The 26,578-nt window shown below is 52.1% G+C and overlaps 1 protein-coding gene across 10 annotated transcripts; it reads left to right on the top strand.

Moving 5' to 3' along the window:
* The first annotated feature begins 457 nt into the window (after window positions 1-457).
* Window positions 458-26,099, top strand: LRRC27 (leucine rich repeat containing 27). Of its 10 annotated transcripts, XR_012498343.2 has the most exons (12): window positions 463-799; window positions 2,053-2,312; window positions 5,191-5,321; window positions 7,888-8,024; window positions 11,294-11,446; window positions 12,827-13,220; window positions 13,727-13,873; window positions 16,010-16,106; window positions 18,904-19,022; window positions 20,599-20,725; window positions 22,011-23,576; window positions 25,713-26,099. XR_012498343.2 is itself a non-coding variant. In XM_074338768.2 (11 exons), the coding sequence occupies exons 2-11, from the start codon at window positions 2,109-2,111 to the stop codon at window positions 22,086-22,088; spliced, it is 1,584 nt and encodes a 527-aa protein (XP_074194869.1). In that variant the 5' UTR covers window positions 458-799; window positions 2,053-2,108; the 3' UTR covers window positions 22,089-26,099. The 10 variants fall into 10 exon arrangements, 9 of the variants coding, with proteins under 9 accessions (XP_074194869.1, XP_074194873.1, XP_074194870.1 ...); XM_074338768.2 differs by having other exon boundaries at window positions 458-799; window positions 13,730-13,873; window positions 22,011-26,099; XM_074338769.2 differs by lacking the exon at window positions 22,011-23,576 and having other exon boundaries at window positions 459-799.
* Window positions 26,100-26,578: the final 479 nt, after the last annotated feature.

Raw genomic sequence — 26,578 nt, 5'->3', positions numbered from 1 at the left:
CCCCTCCCGACTACCACTCTGCACCCTTGGAGCTGCAGCCTGGAGGAGCCCCAGCTGCAGAGGGACTCTCGGACTGGCCTGAGCCCACGCTGGTCCCCTTTCCCTTCTGGGGACTGGGCAAGGTGAATGAAGCAGTTCTGGCCGTGGACATCTTAGAGCAACTGCTGGGCTTCTGGGAAGGATGCTTCCTTGTGACAAAAGGAGGGGATGTCGTGTGACCACTGCCACTGTGACAGCCTCCCGTGACCCTAGCAGAGCTAGGTCTGCCACGGCAGACGCTAAGTTAAACACAGCACGGACCTTTTTTTTCTTCAGGATAAATGCTTTTCTTTTTCTTAAATTTTTTTTTTAAATTTATTGGGGTGACAATGTTAGTAAAATTACAGATTTCAAGTGTGTAATTCTGCATTACAAAGCTTTGACACCGTGGTCGGCCTGCAAGGCAAACCTCCGGGCGACTCTGGCCCCTTGTCCGCCACAGGGCCCCGGGCCGTCCTCAGGCCCCGCTCGCTCGCGCCACCCCGCGGACGGCTCCTCATACACCGGACTCTCCGCGTCCGCAGCGCGCAGCCACCTCTCTCTCCGTGTCTCCGACGCCTGGCAGGAGGTCGGGCGGCGGGACAGCTCCGCGACCCGACTGAGCGCCGCTGCGCTGCAGGTGTCCGCGCGCAGGCGCAGCACACGCTCCGTGCGGCTGGCGTCTCCATGGCAACCGCGTCAGCCCCGCGGTCTCCATTGTGCGTCTGTCCCTCTCAGAGCTCGGGCCCCTCGGGCGTTGCTAGTGGGCCGGACGCCGCAGGTGAGGGACGAGCGCCGCGGAGGAGATGGGGGTCGCAGGCGACGCGAGGACGCCGCACGTGGCGGGGGCTGGGGGCGCGGAGCTCGCGGGCACGAGTGCGGGCGGCACAGGGAAGGAGGTGCCGCGGCTGGTCGTTCTGGCCCCGGGGCTGCCCCGCGCACGCCGCCCCGAGACCTGGAACGTCCGACCCGGCCCGGATGGGGAAACTGAGGCAGGGTGCGCTGGCACCTGGAGCCGTTTCACACCCGCGGAGCCCTCCCCGCTCATGTTTAGATGTTTCGATCCTGTTTTTTCGCTCCCGGGTTTCAGACATACTCCCTGTTTGGAGCTTTGGAGGAGATTGAAGCCCCCCGCCCCTCCCTCACTGTCCGCGATTCCCAGAAAAGGACCCGCCTGGGAAAGGCCCCGGGTCTCCACCGAGAGCAGGCCGCCTGGGGTCGCACCTGTACGTCGGTCCCCACGCGTTAGTTGCTTGACCTCCAGGCAGTTCCTTAACCAACCCAAGCCTCGAATTCCTCCTGGCTGATGGGGGAAGGAAACGAAGGAACACAGGGCACCTGCTCTTGCCGGAGGTGGGGGTTGTGTTAATGCAAGAACGGATGCCTGTGAACTGTGAACCTCCCCCCTCTTGACTGTCACTGCTGGATAAACTGTTGCGAAATTACACGTGGAAGTGTCACAGAATGAAGTTTTGCTGAGCAACAGTTCTCGAACTGTGTGTTGAGCAAAAGTGTTGCTGGACAACTGAAAGTCTGGATTCTGTTTTTCCCGGAGCCTAATTTAGTACTCGCCGGACCCAGCGCCTCCCACTGGGCCAAAATGGTAAAACTGGCCGGCTTCCTGGTGGGAGCAGCTTCAGGTGTAGTGGAAACGAGCAGTACTGCTCCTTCGGAGCGCCCTCCTGTTTTATGGAAAGAATATGTTGGTTTACTGACTCTGAACCGTTGTAATCAGTTTTCAACTCTAAAACAGCCATTTCTACTTTGCATTTTCCAGGAGTTGAAGTTAAATCTCCAAGTTCCATGGTACAGAGTCAGGAGCAGAACATTTAAATCTGAACCCTCTTGCATCCCAGGTTTTTTGTTTTGTTTTTGTTTTTACAAATTTAAAAGTCAAATTTATGATACTGTTTCTTAAAAACGATTGCTTTTGTGAGCACGCAAAATCATTGCACATCTGCTGCACAGCCAGCCCAGCCGCGTGTGAACGAGTCAGTGTTCCTAATTGTTGCTGTGTCCCCTCCCTGTCCCCAGGTGACTGCAGACCAAGGAGAATGAGTGGTGGCCCCGGAGGCTTCCCTGCCTGACAGATGGAGGAAAGTGGCTCTGGGGCTGCCGAGCCCAAGCCCAAGACTGAGCCCAAGCCCGGTGCAGGTCAGGCTGGGAGCATGCCCGCCTCCCTGGACGCTCACAGGAGTGTTGAGGGGGCGATCTTTGCTTCCTCGCTGATTCTCGACTTGAGTCACAGTGGTCTTCACCATTTAGGGGAGGTCTTTAAAATCCCCACCCTTAAAGTAAGTGGGGCATTTCTCAGGGTGCTGGGTAGATATAAATGAACAGTTCACCCACCCACCCCCACTCCCTCCTCGGGCTTTTATTGTAGGCCTCTCTTCAGAAGACGATTCTAGAATGAGACAGAGGAGGGTTAACTCAGGGTTTCATGTGCTGCTCACAAGAGAAGAGGACTGTGGGGTGAGGGCCAGCTGGTGGGGCTACCTTGGAGAGTCAGACTCCAATGTCCTCTGTCCTCGAGAGTCTTAAGAGTCAGAAAGCTCGTGGCAGACACCGCAGCCAACAGCTCCCTTGGTCTCTTAACCATTTCCCAGAAAATAAGACCGAACTGGAAAATGAGCCCTAGCATGATTTTTCAAGAGGACATCCCCTGAACATAAGCCCTACTCGGAAGTCTTTAGGAGCAAACCTTAATATAAGACCCAGTCTTATTTTCAGGGAAACACGGTATTTAAAACACAAAACCACTATTTCAGGCACCACTGAAACAGTTCAGAACTGTTTCTTACCCAGTGACGTTACATGCTGATTACCTTGTGCCTGGTGCCTTCTCCAGGCGAACCCCACCTGCGTGTAATCCAGCAGGTTTGTCTTGTGGCCCGTGAGTTCTAGAATAAAGTTCCATCAGAACATAGCTTTGATGTGAGACGGCGAGGACGCCCACTGGGAGTGCTCTCTTCCTGGTAGTCACGTGATTTCCTCATTTGCCTTCGTCTGGAAGATGGGGATGAGAATATTTTCATGAGAGGTTACAAGAAGTCAACGATACCACATACACAGCACGCTGCCCACGACACGGCACACACGTGACACGGCACACCATTAAGGCATTGACTGACATCTCTAAGGGCTTTTACAAAAGCTGTGTACTTAGATTTTTCAGTGGCTGCTTATTTACTGAACCCTAATTGTTTGTCACTGCCAGAGCCGGCACCTGTAGGAGTGAATTACCGAGTCACCAGGGCTCCTGCAATGTATGTGTCACTTTTTGTGAAGCAAATGCTGTCAGTTTGAACGAGGAAGCCAAAAAGGTCATGAGGTTTATGTCACCTTTGTGCATAAGGAAGAAGGGGAAATTCCAAAACCCTTCTTCAGGCTTAATAAAGAAACGTCATAGCTGTTTATGATCTTCAGAAAAGAGATACACATTTTATTGCTATGGCAACAAATCATTGAGTGAGGCGCCCACTCAGAGCTGTGGGCTTCTGGGGGGTACGGGTGCATTTGCAAGGTCACCCGATAGTCCTGAACTGTGGGAAGGGCCCATCTGCACACGGTCTCGACGACCCACGCGGGAGGATGGGGACAAGTCGCTGATTACCCAAACCTGCTCTCGGGAAGAGTAGTGCCATCTTTTCTCTCTGCGGCTCCTTTCCTGGTATATTGGAGGGCCTGTGGCTTCCAGGCTGAGCGCTGGAACGGGCTAGCCCTGGGGGAAACAGGCAGGCCTGAGAAACTTAAAGCCCATGCTGCAGCCAGAGGCCACGGGCTCCCACGTACCAAGTTTCCACACACTGTGCGTCTGCAGTTGCCAGGTCACTTCCCAGAGACTGTGCCCGACTTAGCTGATTGAAGGTTTTTGTCTTCCGTGCACCTAGAAGAGTGGTTTCCTCATCAGCGTTTCTCAGGTCTCTGCTGGAACTATGAAGGGGCTTGGAAAATGGCATGGGAGGTAGAATCGGGACTTGTGAAGTCGTGACAGAAAAGGAGCTGCACGGTGGCACTTTCCTGCACTCAGTGGGTCTTTAGTAAAAAAAAGCAGTAGTCACAATGGCTGATGCTTACCTGGCTCTCCTATGTCACTTAGTGTACCCGGGAGGCGGGTCCCATGACACTGGAGCACAGAGGTTGGGAACTTACTCAGAGTCACACAGCTAATAGGTTTGGAAACCTAGATTTGAACCCAGGAAGTGTGGCTTCCAGACCAGCGCTCTTAACAGACGTGCTGTGCTGCCCTGGTAGATAGAGGTATATAAACGTGTATGTATAACACACAGAGGGTGCCAAAGAAATTATGCACATTTGGAGGAAGGAAAAAATTGTATTAATTGTAATACTCAATATATACTGATAACAAAAGATGAATACAAGTCACGTTTGACTTCTGCAATTACAAGAGGTGCTCAAAGTGGTTACCACCAGCATCCAGACCCTTCTGATTACAGTGAACTACTGCTTGAGCAACGCTGACATTGCTTAAAATGTGTAGACATTTTTTTGGCACCCCCGGTATAAAGTAATGTGAGGATATAGAACATACAGCAGCATTAGGATATTTCTAAGTTCCCCGTCACCTGCCACACAGCCTGGCTGAGCATGTGTGTACATGTCACCACCAGGCCGTGAGTCCTGCCCTCCCCCTCCCTCACTGGTAGCTCCTTCATATGGTGCCTTAGGTTCCACTGAGTCTACGTATCCAGTGTCCTGAAATGATGGTTATGAGGCTATTCTCGTGCGTGAAGCCACAGCAGACAGCTGAGAGCGTGTGTCTTTCAGTCATTTCCTTAGGTTGCATCTGTCCCTGGGGCCAGACATGGCTCTTGTATTGGGGAACACTGAGTGTGGGGCCCAGGAGGAGGAGAGTGATTAGAAACCCTCTGGGCGTGCATTTGGTGTGAAAGGGTGTTTGCAGCAAAGTTTGTGGGCTCATGGTGGCCCCTGAGCCGGCAACCAGCAGGGAGGCCACGTCCTCAGGTCAGTGTCACTCAGCTGCCCACGAGTCTGGCGCTTTCCTTGTTTCAACTACTTGAGGGTAAAATATGACGGTTTTCCTCTTGATGTATCTGATTGCGACGGCTAGTCGCTCTTTTGGAAATGCTTTTAGGATGTACTGTGCTTTAAATTTAGTTGGTTGACAAAACATGGTCTTCTTCCTGGAAGCAACTGCACCTTCAGAGAAACGCGCTCTGCTCGATCCCTGACGATTTCTTCCACTGGCTGCCAAACCTCACGTGGCTGGACCTCCGGCACAACAGGATCAGAGCACTTCCTTCCGGGATTGGCTGTCACAGGTAAGTTGCGTCCTTGCACTGCAGGCTCCAGGACACGGCCCCTGTAAATGTGTCAGCATCTTCTCTTCACTGCATTTTGACCTCAGGACAGAAGTGTCTGATGGCATTTCGATAGCCAGCCGAGAGGTGCAATGGCCGAGTGTGCAAACTCACGCGGTTTAATCCCACATTTAGGTACCTTGGGACGAGTAGTACCACAGACAGGGCCAGGGTTGCAACACCTCTGCTGGACCCGCCGTGCAGGTTGGCAGCGTCTGGTTCCGGCCCTGACTCTCATCACATGAGGCTGCAGGGTTCCCGCCAACTGCTGGGTTCTGGGTCCTTGTGTGTCTGTGCTGGTTCCTGGTGAAGAAAGAAGTGTGTAAATATCGGTGTATTTTAGAGATGGCCATTTGGTTTTCTGCTTTCTAAGTGATACATCTTTTGTTTTGTTTTAAAGGTATTTGAAAACTTTGCTTTTAGAAAGAAATCCTATCAAAATGTTACCTGTGGAGTTGGGTAAGTGTTCAACAGTGAGGTAAAACGTGGTTTAAAATGCAGTCTTCTGAAATTCCTGGAACCTGCAGTAGAAATACCAGCTAGAGGGGCAGCTGCTGTCCCTCCACTCTGTCCTCAGGCTCTCGAGCTATTGGTGCTTTAACGTGTGTTCTACATTTAAAGCGACACCTGAGATCGGTGTAAGAAGTGACAAAAACAAAGACCCTTGGCCCCAGTGCACAGCCTAAGGGAATTAGCCCCACCCCACCCCGGCCCCTCCTCCCCTGCACCAAGGTAACCAGTCCACTAGTGCTTCCTCACTCACCGTCCCTGATGGCAGGTGTGTAAAGGGCCTCCCTTCCAGTCTGTAGGTTAGATGACGCCACGTGTGGCATTGGCGACCTGCGTCTCGGCTCAGCAGAATGCAAGGCGTGTCCATGTGGGCGGCATCCAATCCCGTCCATGTGGACAGGCACCCCCGCAGCATCTTCCTACCTGCGTTTTCCCTGCCGCAGTCGTCAAGACGACGATGAGGAGGACACTTTGCTCTGTCACCATCTGTTCTGTCTCACAGAGTTCTGCTCTTTATTATCTTTGCTACCTTTAGGTTTGGCTTGCTTTCCTTTTTCTGACTTACTCGGTTGCAGCTTGGATCCAGCTTCAGACCTTTCTTTCCTGACCTGTGACGTTACCGCTGTTACTCTCTCTCTCAGTGCTGCATGGGCTGACGTGGTGTCAGCACCACTCAGCTCAGTGCTTTCTAATGCAGTGACCATGGGCCCAGTTCACAAACTGGGAGACAGTCTCAATCCTCTCTGTTGCTGTGTTGTAGCTACGCCCCACATGTCATGTCAGGTGGGTGGTTTGGACCGTGTTGGCGCTGACTTCTGGCCCGGTGTCTGCTCTGTCTGATCAGTGTGGTCTCTGCACGGAGGAGAGCAAGCTCTCAGGTAGTTTTGGTGTGGTGCTGCATCATGGAGGTCGGCCTGTCGCCCACAGTGTCCCAGGTAGCCACACCCTTAATCGTTTGACCATTTACTTCATCAGGACCTGAAGAAATGTGCAGAAACATTCCGTGATTGGGGCTGTGCCTGCCTTTCAGTCCTGGCAACTTCTGCTTTATGTATTTTGATACTATGTTATTGGTTGAATCAAAATTTAGGATTTTATATTCTCTTGTTATTTTTGTTGCTCTGACTGCTGTGGGTTGTCATGTGTTCCTCTGATGGCACAGTTGGAGCTTTGTCACATGCATATTGCCAGTCGGTACATGTTCTGCTTCCTGTTGGTGTGGCATATGTCTTCCATTCTTTTACTTTCAACCTCTCAGGATGCGACTGTGTGTATTTGCTAGTGGGCAGGGTATAGCTGGATCTCATTCTTACCCCATCAGACAATCTCTGCCTTTTAGTTACATTGTTTGATTCGTTACACTTAGTGTAATTATTGATATGAATGGACTTGGTCTGTCATTTTAGTTTGTTTTCTGTTTACCTCATTAGGTTTTTTCTCTCTGTTCCTATTTTCCAGTTAACTGTGTATTGATTGGATACTATTTATACTTCCATTTAAAATTTTTTTATTGACTTTTTGTGTATATCTCTTAACATTCCTTGAATGGTTTAATGGTTGCTCTCGGTATTATGGTATACATCCTTCCAGTTAGCACCTGCCCATATCCCGGAAAATGGCATCGCCCTGTAGCCACACAGAACCACTGATTGCATCTGGTCCTGTGTGAGAGTTGTCCTGTGCGTGAAGTCTACACATGGTAAAACTCACAGTTCAGTGTTACGGTTTTTGCTTTCAGCAGTCACATGTATTTTAAATAAATGAAGAGGAAAACATTGGTTACGTTTACACATTGTTTGGTGTCTGGTGCTCTCCGTTCTCTCCTGAAGACACAGTTTCCATTCAGCAGCTTTGTCCTTCAGTCTGAAGAACTTCCCTTCAGGTTTCCTAATATCAGTCTTCTGGGGAAGCATTCCTTATATTTTTCTGAAAATGTCCTCATTTTTCTGTAATTCTTAAAGGATATTTCTGGTACAGAAATATGGGTTGAATTTTTTTTTCATCCTGTGCTTTCAAGATGTCCCGCTGTCTTCAGACCTCGTGGCCGGTCCCACAGCTATTCTCGTCTACTGAGAACTCGGCTGCCCGCCTTCGGTTACTTTCAAGATTTCTCTGTGCCACTGCTTTTCGGCAATTTGGCTATGACATGCCCAGGTGTGGTTTTCTTTGTTTGTCCTGCTTGGAATTTGTTGAGTTTATTCAATTTTTTTTTTTTAATTTTTTTTTATTAAATTTATTGGGGTGACAATTGTTAGTAAAATTACATAGATTTCAGGTGTACAATTCTGTAATACATCATCTATAAATCCCATTGTGTGTTCATCACCCAGAGTCAGTTCTCCTTCCATCACCATATATTCGAGTTTATTCAATTTTTAAATTCACATCTTTTGCCTAATTTGGGAAATATTTTGGTTGATATTCTTCAAATATTTTAATGCTCCTCTTCTCCCTTTTTATGTATATGTTGGACCTTTTGTTGTTGTCCCACTGATTACTGAGCTTCTGTATGTTAAAAAAAATAATTTTTCTGTTCTTCAGAGAAGATAGGTAAATATCTATGAGTTTATGTGTCTTTTTTCCTTATCATTTCCAACTAGCTGTGAAAAACCATCTAGTAAATTGTTTTTCAGATATTGTCTCCAGTCCTAGAATTTTCATATTTAAAAAAATAGTTTCTATTTTCCTTCGCAGAGTTTTTATTATTTTTCAATTTGGTACAAACACTTTTCCTTCATGTCCTTGGGTGTAATAGCTGCTGGTATTAGTTTGCTCAGGCGGCCGTAACAAGCGAGCACGACGGGTGGTTTAAACAACACAGTTAACTTTCTCACAGTGTGGAGGCTGGAAGTCCAAGGTCAGGGTGTCTCAGGGTTGGTTGCTCCTGAAGGCGCTCTCCCTGCTTCCAGAGGCCACGTCCTGCTGTCCTCACATGGCCTTTCCTCTGCGTGTACGTCCCTGTGTCTCCTCCTCTTGTTAAAAGGACACTGTTCCAACCAATCAGGGCCCATCCTAATGACCTCATTCTACCTTAGTCACCCCTTTAAAAACCCAGTCTCTAAATACAGTCAAATTTGGGAGTGCTGGGAGTTAGAGCGTCAACATAGGAATCTGAGGAACATAACTCGACCCATGACACTATAAAATTCTTGTCTGCTATTCTGGGTGGTCCCAGGGTCACTCAATTTCTGGCCATTTCTTCCAAATATGAGGACTGTTTCCTGTTTCTTCCTATGTCCAGTAGCTTTGGATTGCATCCTGGGCATTGTGATAGATCTCCTGTAGAGATTCTGAGTTCTGCCACATTCCTCTACAGGGCACTGATCTTTTAAAAGTAGGGAGTTAAGCTGACAGGACCGAGGCTCCAAACTCGCTCTTTTGCGGAGGGTGACATCTCCATTGAGTTCTCCCAGCCTGGGCCGTGCCGTTTGCAGTCGGTCCCGTGATAGGAAATTCAGCACTCTGCCAGAGACCCGCTTGCAGAATCTATGTGCAGAATTGTAGCCCTGCAGTCCCTCTCTTTCCAGAACATTCCCCTCACTTTGGAGCTGCTGGGGTAGCTCTGAAGCCTGTCCTCTGGCCCACAAGTCACCACGACAGTCCTGACCCCTCCCTCCCCGACCCTCTTGCTCTTGCTGTCTGTGGTGCTCCCCTCAGGCAGCACCCCACAGGTGCACTGCGCCCTGTCTGCTGTCAGTCTCCCAGAAGCTGTCATTCTTCCCTCCAGCCCCGTCTGCTCTCTGTTGCTCTCCTGCCTGCAGGTGGTTTGTTTTGTGCCCAGTTTCTAGTTTTCTACCGCAGAGCTGCGCTTACTGGAGCTGCTCCGACATCGCTGGAAGCAGAGCCCCTTGCTGTAGGTTCACAGTGGGATTTGGTGGTTATCTAGACCCTGCGCCATTCATCCTTGACTTAGGCCCGGCCACTGAAGTGGGTGCCGTCCCACTTCCCTGACAACCATAGGAATGACTGCTCAGCTCCGTTACTGCCTCTGTCTTCTGTGCTGTGTGTTCACAGATTTTGCTTTCCATGTGTTGTAAATCCAGCAGCCACTTTCTAAATTGTCAGTACTTACTGATGGTCCCACATACTCACCCTTCTTCTGGTGCCCTGTTTCCTGAAGCTCCGGGCTTCCATCTGCGTGACTGCCTCGGCCGGAAGATCTCTCTTTAGTGTTAACGTTTAATCTGCTGGTGATGAATTATTCAAGTTTGATTTTTTAAAAAGTCATCTTTATTGGTCCCATCATTTGTGAAGGATATTTTGGCTCAGTATAGGAATCTAGATTTTAGGGATTTTTCACTACATAAAAAAAAAAAAAAAAGTCTTTATTATCTTTTGGTTCCCATCTGTTGAAAAGTCAGCTGTTAGTCTTGTTTTTCTTTAAAATTAATACATGTTTTCCTTTGGCTGCTTTAAAATTTTTCATTCTGTGTTTAATGTTCAGCAATTTGTCTATGACGTGCCTGCGAATTGTTTTTCTTTGTGTTTACTCCGTTGGGGGTTCACTGAGCTTCTGGAATCTGCTCAGTGATGTCTTGAATCAGATTTGGCAAATACCTGGTTATTGCTGCAGTTCCCTTGTATGTGATGAGTTGTTTTTCTGTTGCTGTTTCCAGGATGATTTGTTTGACTGTGATGTTCCTAAATGTGGACCCTTTGGCTGATACTACTTGGGGTTCGTTAAGCTTCTTAGATGTATAGACTAATGTTTATCATCAAATGGGGTATTTCTGGCCATGGTTTTCTCAGATATTTTTTCTCATCCATTGTTTTGCTCCTTCTACGACTCTCATGACAAACGAGGACATGGTAGCACACTTGACGTTCCATCTTCAAGTTGACTGTTTCTTTGGTCATCTTGTATCTGCTATTGAGTCTGCTGAATTTTTCATTTCGGTCTGTGATTTTCAACTCTAGAACTCCTTCTTGGTTTTTTAATAATTTCTATTTTATTAACATTCTATGTTTGTTGAGTCATTTTAGTATATTTTCGTTTAATTATTTTTCATTTCTTTGAACATGTTTATAACAGCTGTTTTGGAGTTTTCGTCTGCTAAATGCAACACCTGGGCTTTCTCGAGGACAGTTTCTATTGGCTGTTCCTGAGGAAATGTCACATTTTACTTCCCTTCACATGCCTTGAAGTTTTTTTGTTGTTGTTGAAAATAGGCATCTTAGAGAATACATTATAGCAACTTTATATTGTGGTTTTTATGTGTGGGCTGTGGTTACTGCTTTACTTTATTTTATAACCAGCCTTTAATCTGTGGTATCTGTCTCCCCTGCAAAGCTTTTTTTTTTGAAAGGAAATCTCAGGCGTCTGTTACAGCATTTTCCCCTAATGTGCACACACCTCGTATCACTTCCTCCTTGTTTTTGTTGTGTAGAAGAGTGTGAATACTGACGGGTTTCCTCTCCCTCAGGGAACGTGACGACGCTGACAGCGCTGAACCTGCGATGCTGCCCCCTGGAATTCCCGCCTCAGCTCATCGTGCAGAAGGGACTGGCCGCGATCCGGGCCTTCCTGCAGGCCTGCGCCGCCGAGCGTCCCTGTGCCCGAGACTTGGCTTCTCTAGGTGTGTGTGTAGGACCATGATCGTGACAAACTGCCTTAAAGCTGCAGTCAGTGCTTTCTAAGGTCAGGCCCGGAGCCTGTGGGATCCTCACACATCCTCGCCAGACTCACAGCACATGGTCACACACTGGCCCACACTCACCAGCGGCCGGTTCACACACAGGTCCGCGCTGACCAGCGGAGCTCGGTTGCCTCCTGGCCTGGCTCTGTGTTCACGGGGTTGCACCCTCAGTGTGCATCATGCAGCCTGTGTGGGGTGGGTGGGGGTTCGAGGTCGCTGGGATGAATCAAACGAAACAGTTCTCGCCCCAACACCTCGGGTACCTGTTCTGGGAATCGCTTGGTCCATTAGACAACTACTGACCATATTGTAAGTATTTTTCTTTAAAAACACCAACCCCGGATACGTATCAGCCTGACATGTAGCGGTGGGGGCGTGTTGTCCTGTGTATGTGTGCGCTGTGCCCTGTGTGGCACCAGCATGGGTCACACTTGGCTGCCGTGGGTCCCACAGGAGACCCAGGCTCTGGGTCGTGGGGGGCGTGTGCAGATGTGCAGTCCTGACAGCGCTGGACATCAAAGCATTTACCTGTTTCATATTCTGAGTCCTCAAAGATGTTGTATTGACAGAAAGGCTTTTGCTTAAAGAAGAAAATTGCAAATCACTGATACGGAAATATGTTTTGTAATTTAATGTTTTAATGTGTAACATTTAAGAGTAACGGTGTTTTTATTATCTTTCAACCCCATTGCAGTTTTTGTTTTTTACATTTAAGGCTGTGTCTGTGTAAATACAATAGACGTGTAGTCCACTATGGAAAAAAAGGTAGACAATAGCTAAATATTAATAAATTAGGCTCGAGAGGCTAAAAATGAATTCAGTTTTTATAGGAAGGTAACTTACAACGGTTTAAAGCTGTTTAAAATGTGTCTAAGGACACAAGGGTGGGTGAGTGTAGATGGTTGGGAAGAGGGTGGTGGTCGGGGTTTGGGGTCCTGCCCCAGCACCCCCAGTGTGTCTGTGTCCCACTGGAACAGCCTCAGGAGACAACACCCATCTGTGGGACCCCGTGGCTCCAGTGCCTAACACGGAATCTGGCCAAAACTGGATGAATACATTTTGGGCCAATTTTCTCTCAAATAATTCACCTAGAGCTAGAGATAAGTGTTTGAAAGTCAACAAAAGCATTGCCAGACAAAAGCAACAGGCCTACGGGCTAAATATGAATTAGAAATAATGATACCAAAGGTCCAAAGGGCAGGAAGCAGAGGAGAGTCTTGATTTGTATGGATTCACATGGGCAGTGAGGGCCTGCATCTGTTTGAGTCCCAGGGCTGGGGTGGAGGTCCAGACTACTGACACGGCATTTACTCCCACTAGCGATTTCATCCGTGAAAAAGATGACCCTAACTCAGCGGCCACATCCCCCATTGGACTTACCCGAGGAACGTGTGCCTGACAGAGAAACCATTCATTCTCAGGAGCCAAAGGGGACCAGGTTAAAAAAAAAGGTGGACTCGTTCCCACCTGTTGAAAAACTAGACCTGAGTGACCTCAGAAGGTCCACTGGTTCCCCGGAAGACTGGCCTAGCGAGGAGGAGATCAGGCGCTTCTGGAAGCTGAGGCAGGAGATTGTCGAGAGGGAACAAGCGGAAACCCTTGCCCACCGGCTCCTGCCCGTGCCGTTACCGCCAAACCTCCGGGCTGTGCTGCGTGCCCAGCGCCAGGAGCACCCCAGCCGCAGACACATGCCCACAACGACCCAGAAGCCAAGGTCTGTTTTCTCAGTCTTTGCCAAGTTGAAATACTGCTTTATAATTATCTTTTAAAACGTCAGATGTGCGTCCGTGCATGTTGCCGTCATTGTTGAGGCAGTGGTACCAGCCTGGTTTAGGTGCCGTGAGCCACCCAGGTCAGGGCAGGGCTTCGAAGCCTGCTGCCCAGAAGCCGCTTCCTCCCTCCCTCCATGTACGAGTTGTTAGTGACACGATGACAGTTCACCTTGTAAACGGGCAGCCTGCTGAGAGCCTGCAGGCTTATCCAGCCCTTTGAACGTGAACCCGAACCTGTTCCGTAGCCCTTGGAGGTTCCCAGGCGGCCTGGGGAGTGGGAGTGGAGGCTGGGCGTCGTCTGGCCATCACGGCTGGCCCAGCGTGCGTCTGGCCCGTGAGCCTGGCTGGCACATCCAAAGTGTGTGTTTTCTGACGCGGGTCCTCCAGGTGTGGGTGTTCATCACAGGGTGTTGTGAGGTATTTGGCTAAAAATCTTGTGTCGTTCTAGAAGGAAGCCGCCCTCATTCGGGGGTGTCCTGCCTGGCCTGGCGTCAGTGAACACAGTGCTGACAGGAGCACCGATGCTGGACGACAGCCGGGCCTCAGGCCTCCGAGAGCTCAGGGAGGAGCAGGCACTGCTGGAGCAGAGGAGGAGGTGAGGCCGGACGTGGGTGCAGGTGGCGGCCAGGCCTCGGGGCCTGCCTGCCTTCTCAGGTAAAGGCTCTGTTTCCTCTTCCTCTGGAAGCTAACGTGCTGCTTCTCGAGGGCGTGAGGCCACTTGGGCCAGCCTGGGCATGGCAGCAGGCAGCTGTTAGGTCTTGTCCGACCCAACCCCGCCTGCCTTCTTTCTTGTACTTTCCTGATTTCCTACCCTTCCTTAACCGGCCCTCCTCTCTTTTCATTCACCTGGCTGATGGGTCTTTTCTAAGGAAGTTGTTTTAAAACAACACGCTCATCAATAAAGTTCCCTCTGACCCCTGCCTCATCGGCTCACCGTCCCGTGTCCTCCAGCTCCGCTGACCGCCCCCTCCCCTGTGCTCTGGGCCTCAGGAGGCTCAGCTGCCAGGGACCACACCCACAGTGCCCTGGGGCCCCTCACCTTCTGGTTGGGTTTGGCCTGTGGGGGACCCAGCAGGAGGCCAGTAGGGGGCAGCCCTCCGGCTGAGTCCGGCCTGCGGTCCTTCCCATCAGGCCCCTGCCCTGGACCAGCCTGCCCCTCCCTTTGTGAAACCATCCTGTGGTGTCTTCCCTTGGGCCTGACCGTAAGCGCTGTTCACACACCCAGTTCTGACTGCACTTGACATTAGGCCTCTTTCTAGTCAGTTTCTTTTCCTCCAGTGAAAGGGTCAGTGAAGTGAGGCCTTCAGCGCTGCTCAGGGCACAGGATCCCCCGGGCTGTCATCCTGACGGCACGGCTGTGGCCTAGGCTGCCCATGGGGTCGCACGCACCAGCCATAGCTGTCAACCGCAGCTCTCCCATCCCCCCCAAAGTGTCCCCCAGCTGGAGTCCAGGCTGCGGGGTCGGGGAGGGTCTAGGTGTGGGCTGAGCGCAGGTGGCTTGGCAGGGTGGTGCTGAGAGCAGGGCACATCCGTGTCCCAGCGACAGGAGCTTCTGGAGCCAGTGTGTCGGCTGCGCCCCCCGTCCTGTTCCTCTGTGCCCCATTCCCTCCTCAGCAAGCAGGTCCCTTGCATCCAGTCTCACTGAGGGCAGTGGGCACTAAGGAGCAGGTCCCTGGTCTGGGAGAGCAGCCCATGAGGTCACAAAGTCACAACCCCACTCCAGGAGTGCTGGGTGGAGGAGAACTGGGGAGCCCAGCTTGGGGCTGGGGGTGCTGGAATCACTTGGGTGGGAAGGCCTCTGCAGAGCTGTGGAGGGGGTGCCTGGCCGTCCCAGGCCTTTGATAGCTAAGCGTGGTGGCAGCAGGAAGCACCCCGTTGGAGCCTGGGGAGGGTGTAGCAGGCCCCACCGACGCCTGAATCCTGCCACAGCACCCAGCGCAGGGACAAGTCCTTGGCAGGGCCCGGTGACAGTGACCCTGAGGGTGGAAGAACCCATAGCACAGGCGGGTGGGAGAGGCAGGGGCTGTGTGCTGAGAGTGGAAACGAGAGGGCCGGATTTGGGGGCTCTGTGGGGAGGGGTGCCAGCTATAGGAATCTATGGAAGACCCAGGAATTGGTTCAAATGGGCAGATGGAGATGGGGGCCCGGCGAGGACTCCTGGGGACCCCATCCCATCTCCATAGCCATGACCACAGCCAACCAGGGGCTGGTTATACGTTCAGTTCAGAGATTCCGCAGGTGTCATGGTGCCACAGCCCTGCCCCTGAGCCGTCAGCAACAAGCCCCTGGAGTATTACTGTGGGGAGTTCATGGTGCAGCGGCCAAGACTGTGCCAACATGGAAGCCCCTCCTGCAAAAGTGTGGTGGCACCGTGGCCATGCCACAGGTGAGGGGTCTTGGGAAGGACCCGATGTCACCCGTTGAGTGAAGTTGACCTGTCAGCGACCCTCCGTTCCAGTGGAGACCAGTGAGTGCCTGAAGGCCTGGAGCTCAGGGCCACAGCCCCAGCCAGCCTGCTGCCACCCTACCAGGGCTTGCCCCACCCTAGACCGCCCTGGCTCTGCCCCGCTGCGTTTCAGAGCACCCAGAATGCGGTGCGTGTCCGGCTGCTGCACAATGGAGCAGAAGCAAAGGGCTCTTGTGTGAAGCTTGAACACTGACAGTGGCCATCCTTGTAAGCTATGCTTTCAGCTGCTTGTACTGTGGCGCTAATGTGACACATTTTCTCCAGAGACAGGAGAGTGCTGCAGGAGTGGAGAGAGCGAGCCCAGACCATGAGGAAGAGGGCAGAGGAGCTCAGCCAAGTCCGACCCGCACGGAGCTCCCTGGTATGGATCGCCAGTGGGGGCAGGGCTTGGTGACAGTGACCGTTATTCCAGCTGCTCACGCCTACTGAGTGCTCTGTGGTCATGCACACCTCATTCAGCCCTGTGGCCCAGGTGGGCTGCAGTGTCCCCATTTCACAGTCGAGGACCTGAGACCCACAGGCCCCAGCTGGGCTGGAGCTCAGGGAAACCTGGCGTCGGCCTTGGTGCCGGAAGGTGAGGGCACCCACATGTGTCCTTCTGGGTCTCCTGCCCTTGGTCCTCTCAGCTTCGAGGTCAGTCATCTCAGAAGCCAAGAAACCGTGGTTCGGCAGCTTCATCCCCTGCATCCCCAAGGATGGGGCCGCCAGCTTCCACGTGTGTGGCACTTGGCACCCTGAGGGCAGTACTTGTCTCCCCTTTTCTCTCCCAAACCATTTGGGGGGTCTGAGCCCAGATGGGCATAGGCGACCGCAGGCCGGGCAGCCGGCGGCCGTCCCTCTGCTGTACCAGCTTTCTTGTTCCCCGTGAGCATGAGGCAAGCGTGCTTTGGAACTGGGTCGCGATGTGTCTTCAGTAATTTAAGACGTGTTCCCTGCGTGTGACCCCACGAGGCCAGGGGTTGCCTCTGCACCCCCTGGGGGATGGTGCCCTGAGCCGCTGTCCACCTCACAGTCGGGTGGCTCACTCAGACAGTCCAGGGGTCTCTTTCAATTCTAACTGTGTATTGAACTAATTGTGACTTGCAGAAAAGTGGCAAAGATAGTGCAGAATCCCGTGTCTCCCCCAGCTGCCCCGATGCTCACCTCACCCCCACACCCTCTCACAGTCCAGAGTGGACAGCAGGACAGTGCTGTTAACAAGAGGAAAAGCCAGCTCGCCAGGTCCCCCACCGATGCCCTGGTCCGGCCTGTGGTCCACGTCTGGGTTTCCTGGGCTGCCAGCTGTTCTCTCACGACTAGAGTGAGGCTGTGCCTTTGGGGCAGGAATCCCGCAGACTGGCTGGCGTCCTGCCCCTCACTCAGTGCTTCGCGGGCTACGGAGTTGGTCGCCACCGTCTCTCCCCGAGGTCCTGTCTCCCTTTGTGGCCGAGGCACTCCTGGGGGGGGGAACACTGGGACTACAGATGGTGCCACGCTGGCCACCACTCCCTGGCATCCCTCAGGACCCTTGCCTGCAGCGGGCGGCTGCGGGCAACTTTCTGCCAGGGACCTTTGCTCCTGAATTTTTCTACCACCCGGCGCTTCCCCCGTTGCGCAACAATGGTTTGTTAACCTAAGGAAAGAAGACAGTAGAACCTTTTTCTCCTACTGGGATGTCACAGTGCAACACCCACATTTACAGAATTGGAACCTTTCCTGCTCAGGGGTGATTGGGTTCCCTGGGCCCTGCCCATTGGCACAGGTCACCAACATGCCCTGCTCAGCCACCTGGTCCTCAGAGCACCAGGTCAGCGGGTGATTGGGACCATGGCACCACGGTGGCTTGGGCTCCTGCTTTAAACAGGACGTGTTCGCTCATGGCACACGTGCTTCTTACTGAAGACCTGTCTCAGTAAGAAGGGACAATGTGGAGGGCCAGTGATTGGAGGAAGACAGCAGGGCACCCTCTGGCTTCAGGCCTGTCTGAGATCCCCCAGCCACGCAGGGCCACATCCAAAGGGGCATTTTAGGAAAGCTCGTCTGGTGCGGGTGCCCACAGTTGGTGGGAGGCCAGAAGGTTGTGAGGCAGGAGAGCTCCTAGCAGACATGCAGGGGTTGCCCAAGGAGGGAGGAGGGGAAAGGAAGGTTCCAGAAGATAGGGACCACAGGGAAAGGAACCAGGGACAACAGAGGATGCCACTCCGAGGAGGTGGGCGTGTCCAAGTGCAGGACTGCGGGCCCTTGGGGACTCAGCATCCCGTGTTTGTGGGGACTTGAAGCATATTATGTGAATGCGGTAACTTAGAAGTGTTCAGGAATTTATTGTTTTCAACATGAATGTAAATGGCGTGTGACTCCTTACAGAGAGTTTCCAAAAGCAGGTCGGCCTTTGTCCTGTGTTCCCCTGCCCGTGAACGTTGCCCTTTGCTGCACAGTCCACCTCTCTGGCATTTGCATGCACAGCCGGTAAAACCTGCGAGCCACAGCCTGAGCTGGCAGGGGGCACAGCTTGGGGGATCAGGAGAGTGTGGCTTAGGAGATTCTGACAGTAGCAGTGGGCTGGAGACAGGTCCAAGACCTGCATGCGAAGCTCAAAGTTGGTGGCGCAGTCAGTGGGGCCGCTGCTCCCCCTCGGGGGCGGGGCCGTGACCGCCACCCTAGGAGGTGAGGCTGTGACCATGGAGGGTACATGTGAGGAGGTCGCGCGCTTTCGCTTGGAATCACCGTGGTCTTTTATCAGAAAAACCAGCACGAAAGTATTTCTGGCAAGTTTCTGAAGTTCGTGTGTGCCAGTTCATTACGTCGTTGGGCCGAGACCAGTGAATGTATACAGGCTTTCTGATTACAAGACTTTTCCCGCTTTTCTCATTTTGTCAGTTATGTTGTAGCTTGAAACTTAGTGATTTAAAAATAAGGTCATGACTGTATGCAAGACCCAGGCCCACTGTAGATAGTGTGTTTGTCGCTGCACTGATAGAATTCCCAGTGGGTGTCGCGTCGGCTGCAGGAGACCCCAAGGCCCAGCCCCAGCTGGCGGTGCGAGTCAGCGGGCTATGGAGGGACCGCCCTCTCTGCACAGCCTGCTTGCCCGGTGCAGAGCAAGCCTGTGTGGGCAGATGGGCGGTGCTCACAGCAGTGTTGTCTTCGGTTCCTGAAAACATCTTGTTACGTTTTCCTAGGTGGCATCCAAGATTCCCTTTGCCACAGATCTGATTGATAATGAGAAAATACCAACGAACCCATCTGGAAACCCGAGACAAAGCGAAGAGCAGTCACTGCGAGCAAGTAAAGAGCTGAGGTTGGTGGCCGGCTCCCAGCCCCCCACCCTCACCCCCCACCCCACAGCAGGTACCTTGGGTCAGCACTCACCCAGCACGTTCTGAGGTGCGAGCTTGTGGGGCTCAGGCGTGGAAGGGAGAGAGGGAAGCCACAGTCCTGTGCTCGGAGCTGCTCTGGCTGCCCCGTTGACTTGTCCCCACCGTGTCCACTCAGCCACCAGCAGCCCCTCCCACAGGGAACAACAGCTGCTCTGAGGTCCCAGCTGGTGTCTAGTTTTCCCGTATTCTCAGCCCCAGTGCTGACCTAGGGTCTGCGTCCTAGGAGTGCCCACTGGGCTCCCTCGTCCTTCCCCAGCGGCTCTGATGCCATTGGCTTAAGAGCAGGCCACAAATAGACCTCCTTGTGTGTGTGTGCGTCTTGCCCAGAAACCTCACACTCTGCACCCCACACACCTGCCAGGGCGCAGGGACTGCGGGAAGGCCTGAGGCTCCGGCACTGCCCTGCATGCCCTGCCTGCTTTCCTGGCCGCCCCTCTTGTCCGCACAGGCACAGCCAGAAGGCAGAGCCTACGCCAAGTGTGAGGCGTGGGTGCAAGACTCAGCTGCTCCTGGCCCGCACCCTCCCAAGAGGACCGGCCACCCGGCCAGGCGTCTGGCACTGCCCTCTGCTGTGTGCCGTAGCAGCTCTGGAGGCCGAGGGAGGTTTAGGAAGCCTGGAGGAAGGTGCTCATGGTATGGGACACAGGCAGCAAAGGGTTCTTTTCCTGAAGAACCATGCCTCCTCTGTGGCTAGGCTGTGTGGAAACCTCACAGCCCGCAGATGGGATGCACCCCGGCCACGTGGGAATGGTCTAGACGACAGTCAACAGCATTCACGCCTCAGGCCCTTAGAAAGCCCATGGCTGACCACGTCTGGATGGGACACCTACTGCCCGGGCATGATTTTACTACATTTTACTAAGAACCCGTCTCAGAGACGTAGTGCTGGAGTCTGGGTTCTGCAGCCTCAGAGGCTGCTATGCTATCCTTTGAACAACTATTCAGAAAAGCAAACAGAACAAACACAAACCCTGCTGCTGGGTGGGGTGCCGTCTTCAGGAAGCCCAGGGGCTCCACCCTGCCAATGGTGGCCCAGCCCCCGGCCTCAGGAAACGGTGTCACTGTATTTAATGGAAAGATATGGGCCCAAAGCCCTGAAGCTAAGAGCAGATGGTTTAGATCCTTATTGAATACAACCTCTGTTCCTCTGAGGATTTATTAACACTGCGCATTTGATATAAAAACCAAGACACAGCCCTCCCTTCATGTGGCATGACGTGCAGTGTTGTAAATGTATGATGTCTTAGATGGATTTGAAGTTTTTAAAACACAGTGTGTGTTCCAGCAGCTTTTAACTAAGGAGACGGTTGAGAGAGGCAGCCCAACCTGTGAGCTGGTGCCGGGAGGGCAGTGGGCAGGTGGCCTTATTGTCACCACTTGATGTGTATGAGCCCCAGGGTGACGATTTGGCCTGGAGGAAAAAAGGAAGATTCTTTCTCTCCTGTTGTATAGAAATTGCTAAGACCAGGCTCATTCTGGTGGCCGCTGTTTTCTCAGCACCGTCCAAGGGGCTTTAGAAGAAAGGCTAAAACAGCACATACGGCAAATGCACGAACGAAGAAAAAGATTTCGAGGGATGGCACCACTCGAGGAAATAAGGAAAACTACACAGGATCTGGAAATTGTAAGTATCTGTTGGCTGTATTTAAAACTAAATTGCTTTATTAGAAATCGAAGGGCGCTTGCGATGCCTCTTCAGACAGAGCACGTGTTCTCAGAGCTTGTGGGGAGGCGTTTAGTGTACCTCACAGTGGGGGATGTTCCTAGAATGACGGTTGATCAGAGATTAAGAATACACTTCTGCCGCGTGGGAGCCCTCAGAGGCACAGTGTCCCCTGACGGGACGCAGCCACGGCTTCTACTTCATTAGTCGAGATGGGACGGGATGTTATCTGTGGAGTCCTCCCCTGACGCTTCGTGCCAGCAGAGCCTGGCGGGGCCAAGAGGCTGCCGCTGAAGATGCCACAGCTGGCGCCCCCGTGTGTGTAGTAAGGGCACCTCCTCCCCCAGCCGCTGGCAGCGTCCACCCATTCCACAGATACTGATGAGCACCTCCTGTGGGGCCGGGCGTGTCCGGGGTCATGAGAGAACCGCAGTGAGCAAGGGAGATACTTCCTGTCCCGAGTGACGCAGTTGGCCTGCCCAGCCCATCAAAGGCCCCACCGCCCTCCCTGAGAGTGACCAGGCCTCGTGAGTTCCTGGACGCTGGCCCCAAGGCCTGTGCTCCCTGGATTCTCACAGCCCGTTTCTCCTCCTGGCCACCCAGGCCCCTCGCTCCTGGGGCTGCTCAGAGTCTTCCCTGGTGGCTTGGAGACCCCGCTCCCGGTCTGGCTGGCACTGGGCTGCACTGAGGCTGCCCCCAGAGCAGCAGCACTGCCCCCACATCCCATCTGAGGGCTGCAGCGCCACTGCCCTCTCTCTCCTGGGGCCCAGGCAGGGGTGGGGGAGGAGGGAGTGCAGGCAGGGGCTGGGCCCCTGCAGACTCTGCCCCCTCTCACCAGGCTCTCTTCCTTCAGCCCAGAGAATTTTACCTGCCTTCAGAGGAGCCTTTATTCTCTCCAAATCTGTTGTTTGCTGTGTGACCTCATCCTCGGACACCCAAAACCCTACTTTTAGGGCTTGTGAACATGTGTCTCAACCCACTCCTTCAGGTTACAGACTCAGAAGTCTACTTGTGTTCGCACCTCCTCACTCAGAATTTGATAACACACTTGAAATGGACCAAATCCTTGAAAGATACCATCTGCCAGAACTCACACAAGAAAAAAATAGACAATCTGAGTAGGCTGATATGTATTAAAGAAATTGAATCAATCCTTAATAACTTTCCAATGTTTTCACGGGTGGTTTGAATTCTACCATACATTTAAGGAAGAAATTATGTATAAACTCTGTACAATCTCTTCCAGGAGACAGAAGCAGAGGGAATATTCTGTAACTCATTCTATGAGGCCAGCACGACCCCTATACCAAAGCTAAAGACATGAGAGGGAATGTGTGGACCACTGCCTCTCATGAAAACGGATGCACAAATCCTCAACAGAATGTTAACAAGTTCAAGCCAACAGCGTATAAAAATAATTACATACCACAACCAAGTGGGATTTATTCCAGATACACAACGTTTGAAAATAAATCAAACATTAAAAATAAATCAGCACAGTCCGTCACGTGCACAGGCTAAAGAAGAGCCACACAATCACGTCCATAGGTGCAGAAAAAGCACCTGACAGGATCTATCACCGACTCGTGATCAAAGTTCTCAGCAAACAAGTGGCACGGGAACTTCTTCAACGTGGTACAGAACATCCACAGAGACTCCAGCTGACATCACACTTCACAGTGTGAAGCTAGAAGCTTTCCACACGGTCAGGCACAGGCAGGCCGTCGCCTCTCACCATTTCTCCTCAACATTGTACTGGAAGTCCCAGCTCCTGCAATAACACAAGAAAGGAAAAAGGAATTCAGGTGAAGAAGGAAGAGGTAAACCCTTTTTTTGTTCTCAGATGATGTGATTGTCTATGTAAAAAATCCCAAAGAATTGACCAAAAAAAATTTGTGGAACTCATAAGTGATTATAGCAAGATGGCAGGATACAAAGTTAATACATAAAAGTCAATTGCTTATATACATCAGCAATGAACAAGTGGGATTTGACATTAAAAACACATACCATTTATATTAGCACCGAAAAATGGTATAAATATAACAAACTGTGTACAAAATCTATGTGAGGAATGCTACGAAACTGAAGAAAGAAACCAAAAAAGATCTAAATGAATGCAGAGCTATTCCATGTTCATGGATAGGAAGACTCAATATTGTCACCATGTCAGTTCTGCCCAAATTGATCTACAGATTCAAGGCAACTCCAATCAAAATTCCAGCAAGTCATTCTGTGGATATTGGCAATTTGATTCTAAAGTTTATACGGAGGCAAAAGACCCAGAGTAGCCAACACAAGACTGAATGAGAACCAAGTGGGAGGACTGACAGCGCCCACCCCCAGACGTCCTGCACAGCTACAGTCATCAAGACAGGGTGGTGCTGCCGAAAGAACAGCCAAGGAGGTCCACGGAACAGAGCAGAGAGCCCAGAAATGGACCCTCGTGAACGGAGCTGGCTGCCCTTTGACACAGGAGCAAAGGCAGCTCAACGGGGAAAGGACAGTCTCTTCCCCAAATGCTGCCAGAACAAGTGGACATCCCCTCGCAGAAAAGTGCGTCTAGACAGATCTCACAGCCTTCGCAAAAATTAAAACTAAGTGGATCACCCTTATCAAACTACATGCATTAAATACATACAGTTTTTGTATATTAATTACACCTCAATAAAGCTGTAAAAAATGGACCACAGACCTAAATGTAAGATGCAAAACTATAAAACACCTAGAAGACGACATAGGAGAAAACCCAGATGGCCTCGGGTTGGTGGTGACTTTACATAGAACGTCAGAGGCATGAAAGGAAAAACTGGTAAGTTGGACTTCATTAAAATTCAAAAATTCTCTGTGTAGGGCACTGTCAAAAGAATAAGACAAGCCACAGACTGGAAGAAAATATTTGCAAAAAAACATGATAAAGGACTGTTAACCAAAATACACGAAGAACTCTTAAAAACTCAACAAGAAGAAAACAACCCAATTAAAAAATGGGTCACGGATCTGAACAGACACCTCCACGTTAAATAAGCCCATGAAAAGGTGTTCCACATGGCACCTCATTGGGAGACGCAAACTAAAACAGGGACGTGCCTCTATCCTAGGACACTGATGCCTCAGACCATGAGGACGAGGACGTGCAGCCACAGGAGCTGGTCACTGCCCTGCTCACTGACCCCCCCAACCCAGCAGGAGACTTGGGTGTGGTCTCTGGAGGGGTTCACACTCCCATGTGAGGCCACGCGACATCCACCCCCCGCAGCCCCGGGGTGGGGAGCATCAGGCTGCTGTCCAGGCTGGGGGGTGGGGCAGGCACACCCCCTGCAGTCGAGAGCTAGGAGGGACCTCTGAGGAACCTGACCAAGACAGGTGACCTAAGAATCCTGACACTTGGGCGTCCCCTAGTCCTGACCTGACCAACATGAACACCTCCCAGCTGAAAGCCCCCCCCCCCAGTCCACAGTATTTAATGAATTTTTAGTGCCTCATTCTTGAGTGTGAGTGAGAGCCACAGGTCAGCGGTCTGGAGGGGAGCCCCAGTGTGAGGCACAAGCCAGACAGGCCAGCTGGAAATGCAGACACTCTGGGAAACAAAGTTAAAGCTAGAATTAAAATCCTTGGGGTAACAATAGAAAACATAGCCATCACGGAACAAGTTATTAGAATGGAACACTCAGATAACCAAGAAGCCTTGGAATTAAGTTAAAATTATGGCAAAACCTTTAAAAATGAAAGAATGAAATCCAGAGATGAATTTGATCCCCCGTGAAGCAGGACAGAAAGGACAGGAGAGATGGGAAGACTATAGCCTGGCCCCAGGCGTCACCTCTGACCCACACACGCTCCAGAAAGACACGAGCGCAAATGGAGGGGAGAAGCTCATAAAAATACGAGGTTCCCGCAAAGATGCATGTCCAGACTGCCGCCCGCCATGCCCAGCACCAGGAGCCAGACATTGTCTAGGGCTCCAGGGAGGATGGCCGGGCGCAGTGACACCGCCAGCAGGCTGATGGAGCTCGTGCTCACGTTGCCAGCTAGGGGCCAGCATAGAAGGGACTCGAAACGTCCCTTCCTGTGCAGCCCGTCACTGGAAGCTTCTACAGTGTGTGGTCTCCCCACACAGTGGAGGGGACAGACAGGAAGTGAGTGTCCCAGGGCAGGCTGTGCTCTGTGCAGGAGCCAGTGGCGCCCGTGGCGCCCCGAGGGTCGCTCCAGGGCACACAGGCCAGTCTGAGCACTTGCCCAGGGCATGGAGTTTACAGTCGGGGGGGACTCCCCGGCACAAAGGTGCAAAGCGTCTGTTTTTAATTCCACAAAGAATGCATGTTTTATAGAACAGAAAATATAACCAGTGGATCAGCAGCAACATAGACCCCGAATGGTAACTGACCCCACAGTTGTAAAGGGTCTGTACTGGGGGTGCTTGGGCTGGAGGTCCAGGTCCAGGTTATGCTTCAGTGAGATGGTACTGCCTGGGGGTTGGGGGCGGCCTTGGGGAAGGGGCGGTCCTGGTGCTGTGGACACAGTACCCACTGGCCAGCGTCTCTGGGGCAGAGGTAGGCAGGAGCCCACTTCTTGCTGCTGGCCAGTGACCCCCCAGAGCCAGGCTTCATTCTCCGTGGGTGGCCTGGGAGCAGGAGGATGGAAGCAGGTGGCCTGCACCTGACTCCAGGGCCAGCGATTTCCTCCACCTTAGGGACGCTGGGTCCTGTGTCTGCGTCCATGGGACAGAGGTGCCAGGAGAGTGTCTAGGGCCACCGCTGTTCACTGACCGTGCATAGGACACCTGGCTGGGCCCCCGTGGGGAGTTCAGGCATGTTCCTGGTCTCCATGGAAGTGGCCCACCAGGGTGGCAGCACGGCCACCTCTGCAGGACCAGAGTGTGTGAACAGATAGGCTGCCAGCCCAGTCCTGCCAGCCTGGCTAACTGTCCCCTCCTTCCCTTCCAAAGGCCAGAAAGCTGCAGGATGAAGTAATGAAACTGAAGTTGGGACCCACCTGAACAGTGGTCATGGCTCCCAGCTCTCACGGGAAGCCCCCCACTGCGCCCACCTGCACCACAGCCTCAGGATATAGCTTTTAACACGAAATAAAATCTGCAAAAGCCGACAAATACTAATGACAAAGCATCACGTGCCCTGACGGAAACATCTTCAGCCTGAAAGTGGGGTCAGCACCCTGTTTTCTTTCTCAGATGCCATCTTGTGTGTGCTGCGGATATTAGGAGTCAGCTCGGGGGACGTTAGAGGTGTTTCACTGACAGCCTATTGTTTTTGAATCTACGTTGTTTTTTCTGAGGCTGCAAAAGGTTTAAGCTGCATTAAAATAAGAAAGAATACCATGAATGAGCCACATTTTAATTTCTAGGGACATTTTTCTTCCAGTGCAATTGACAGACCACGTGGATGTCAGCCCTGCCTCACCCCACCCCACCTCCAGCCCCCTCCCCACCCATGTGCCCTGGCCACAAATGTGACTGTCGCTTTCATCGATTCCTTTTCATGCAGGGACGGGGGAGAAGCCAGCTCACCACGTCCTGCCAGGTCAGGAGCCCTTCAGTCCACCTTTGCCTGCGAGGGGCTCTAGCTCAGCTTGCCCTCCTCCCCGCCAGCAGTGGCGTTTTCCTTTGACCTTCACCCTTCCTGCTTGCAGACCCCTCACCCTGCACACCGGACAGATAGTCCCAGCCAGGGCACACCCCTGCCTGACCTTCCCATCACAGGTCATGTCTCTCACGCAGACTGTTCAGTTGTCTGACTCAGTCTCTTGCTCTGAACTCATCGCTTCCTGGGCCCAACGGCGTCTCCTGCCTTGGGC

This window comes from Rhinolophus sinicus, chromosome 15, assembly GCF_057876585.1.
Source record: "Rhinolophus sinicus isolate RSI-liver-muscle chromosome 15, RSI-T2T, whole genome shotgun sequence".
Taxonomy (NCBI): domain Eukaryota; kingdom Metazoa; phylum Chordata; class Mammalia; order Chiroptera; family Rhinolophidae; genus Rhinolophus; species Rhinolophus sinicus.
This window is presented reverse-complemented; position numbering and strand designations above follow the sequence as displayed.

Coding starts and splice junctions, on each gene's coding strand:
- LRRC27 (XM_088791737.1), top strand. CDS start 2,109: ATGGAGGAAAGTGGCTCTGGGGCTGCCGAGCCCAAGCCCAAGACTGAG. Junction 13,221..13,726: donor ACAACGACCCAGAAGCCAAG/GTCTGTTTTCTC, acceptor GTGTCGTTCTAG/AAGGAAGCCGCCCTCATTCG. Junction 20,726..22,010: donor CTACACAGGATCTGGAAATT/GTAAGTATCTGT, acceptor AATCTCTTCCAG/GAGACAGAAGCAGAGGGAAT.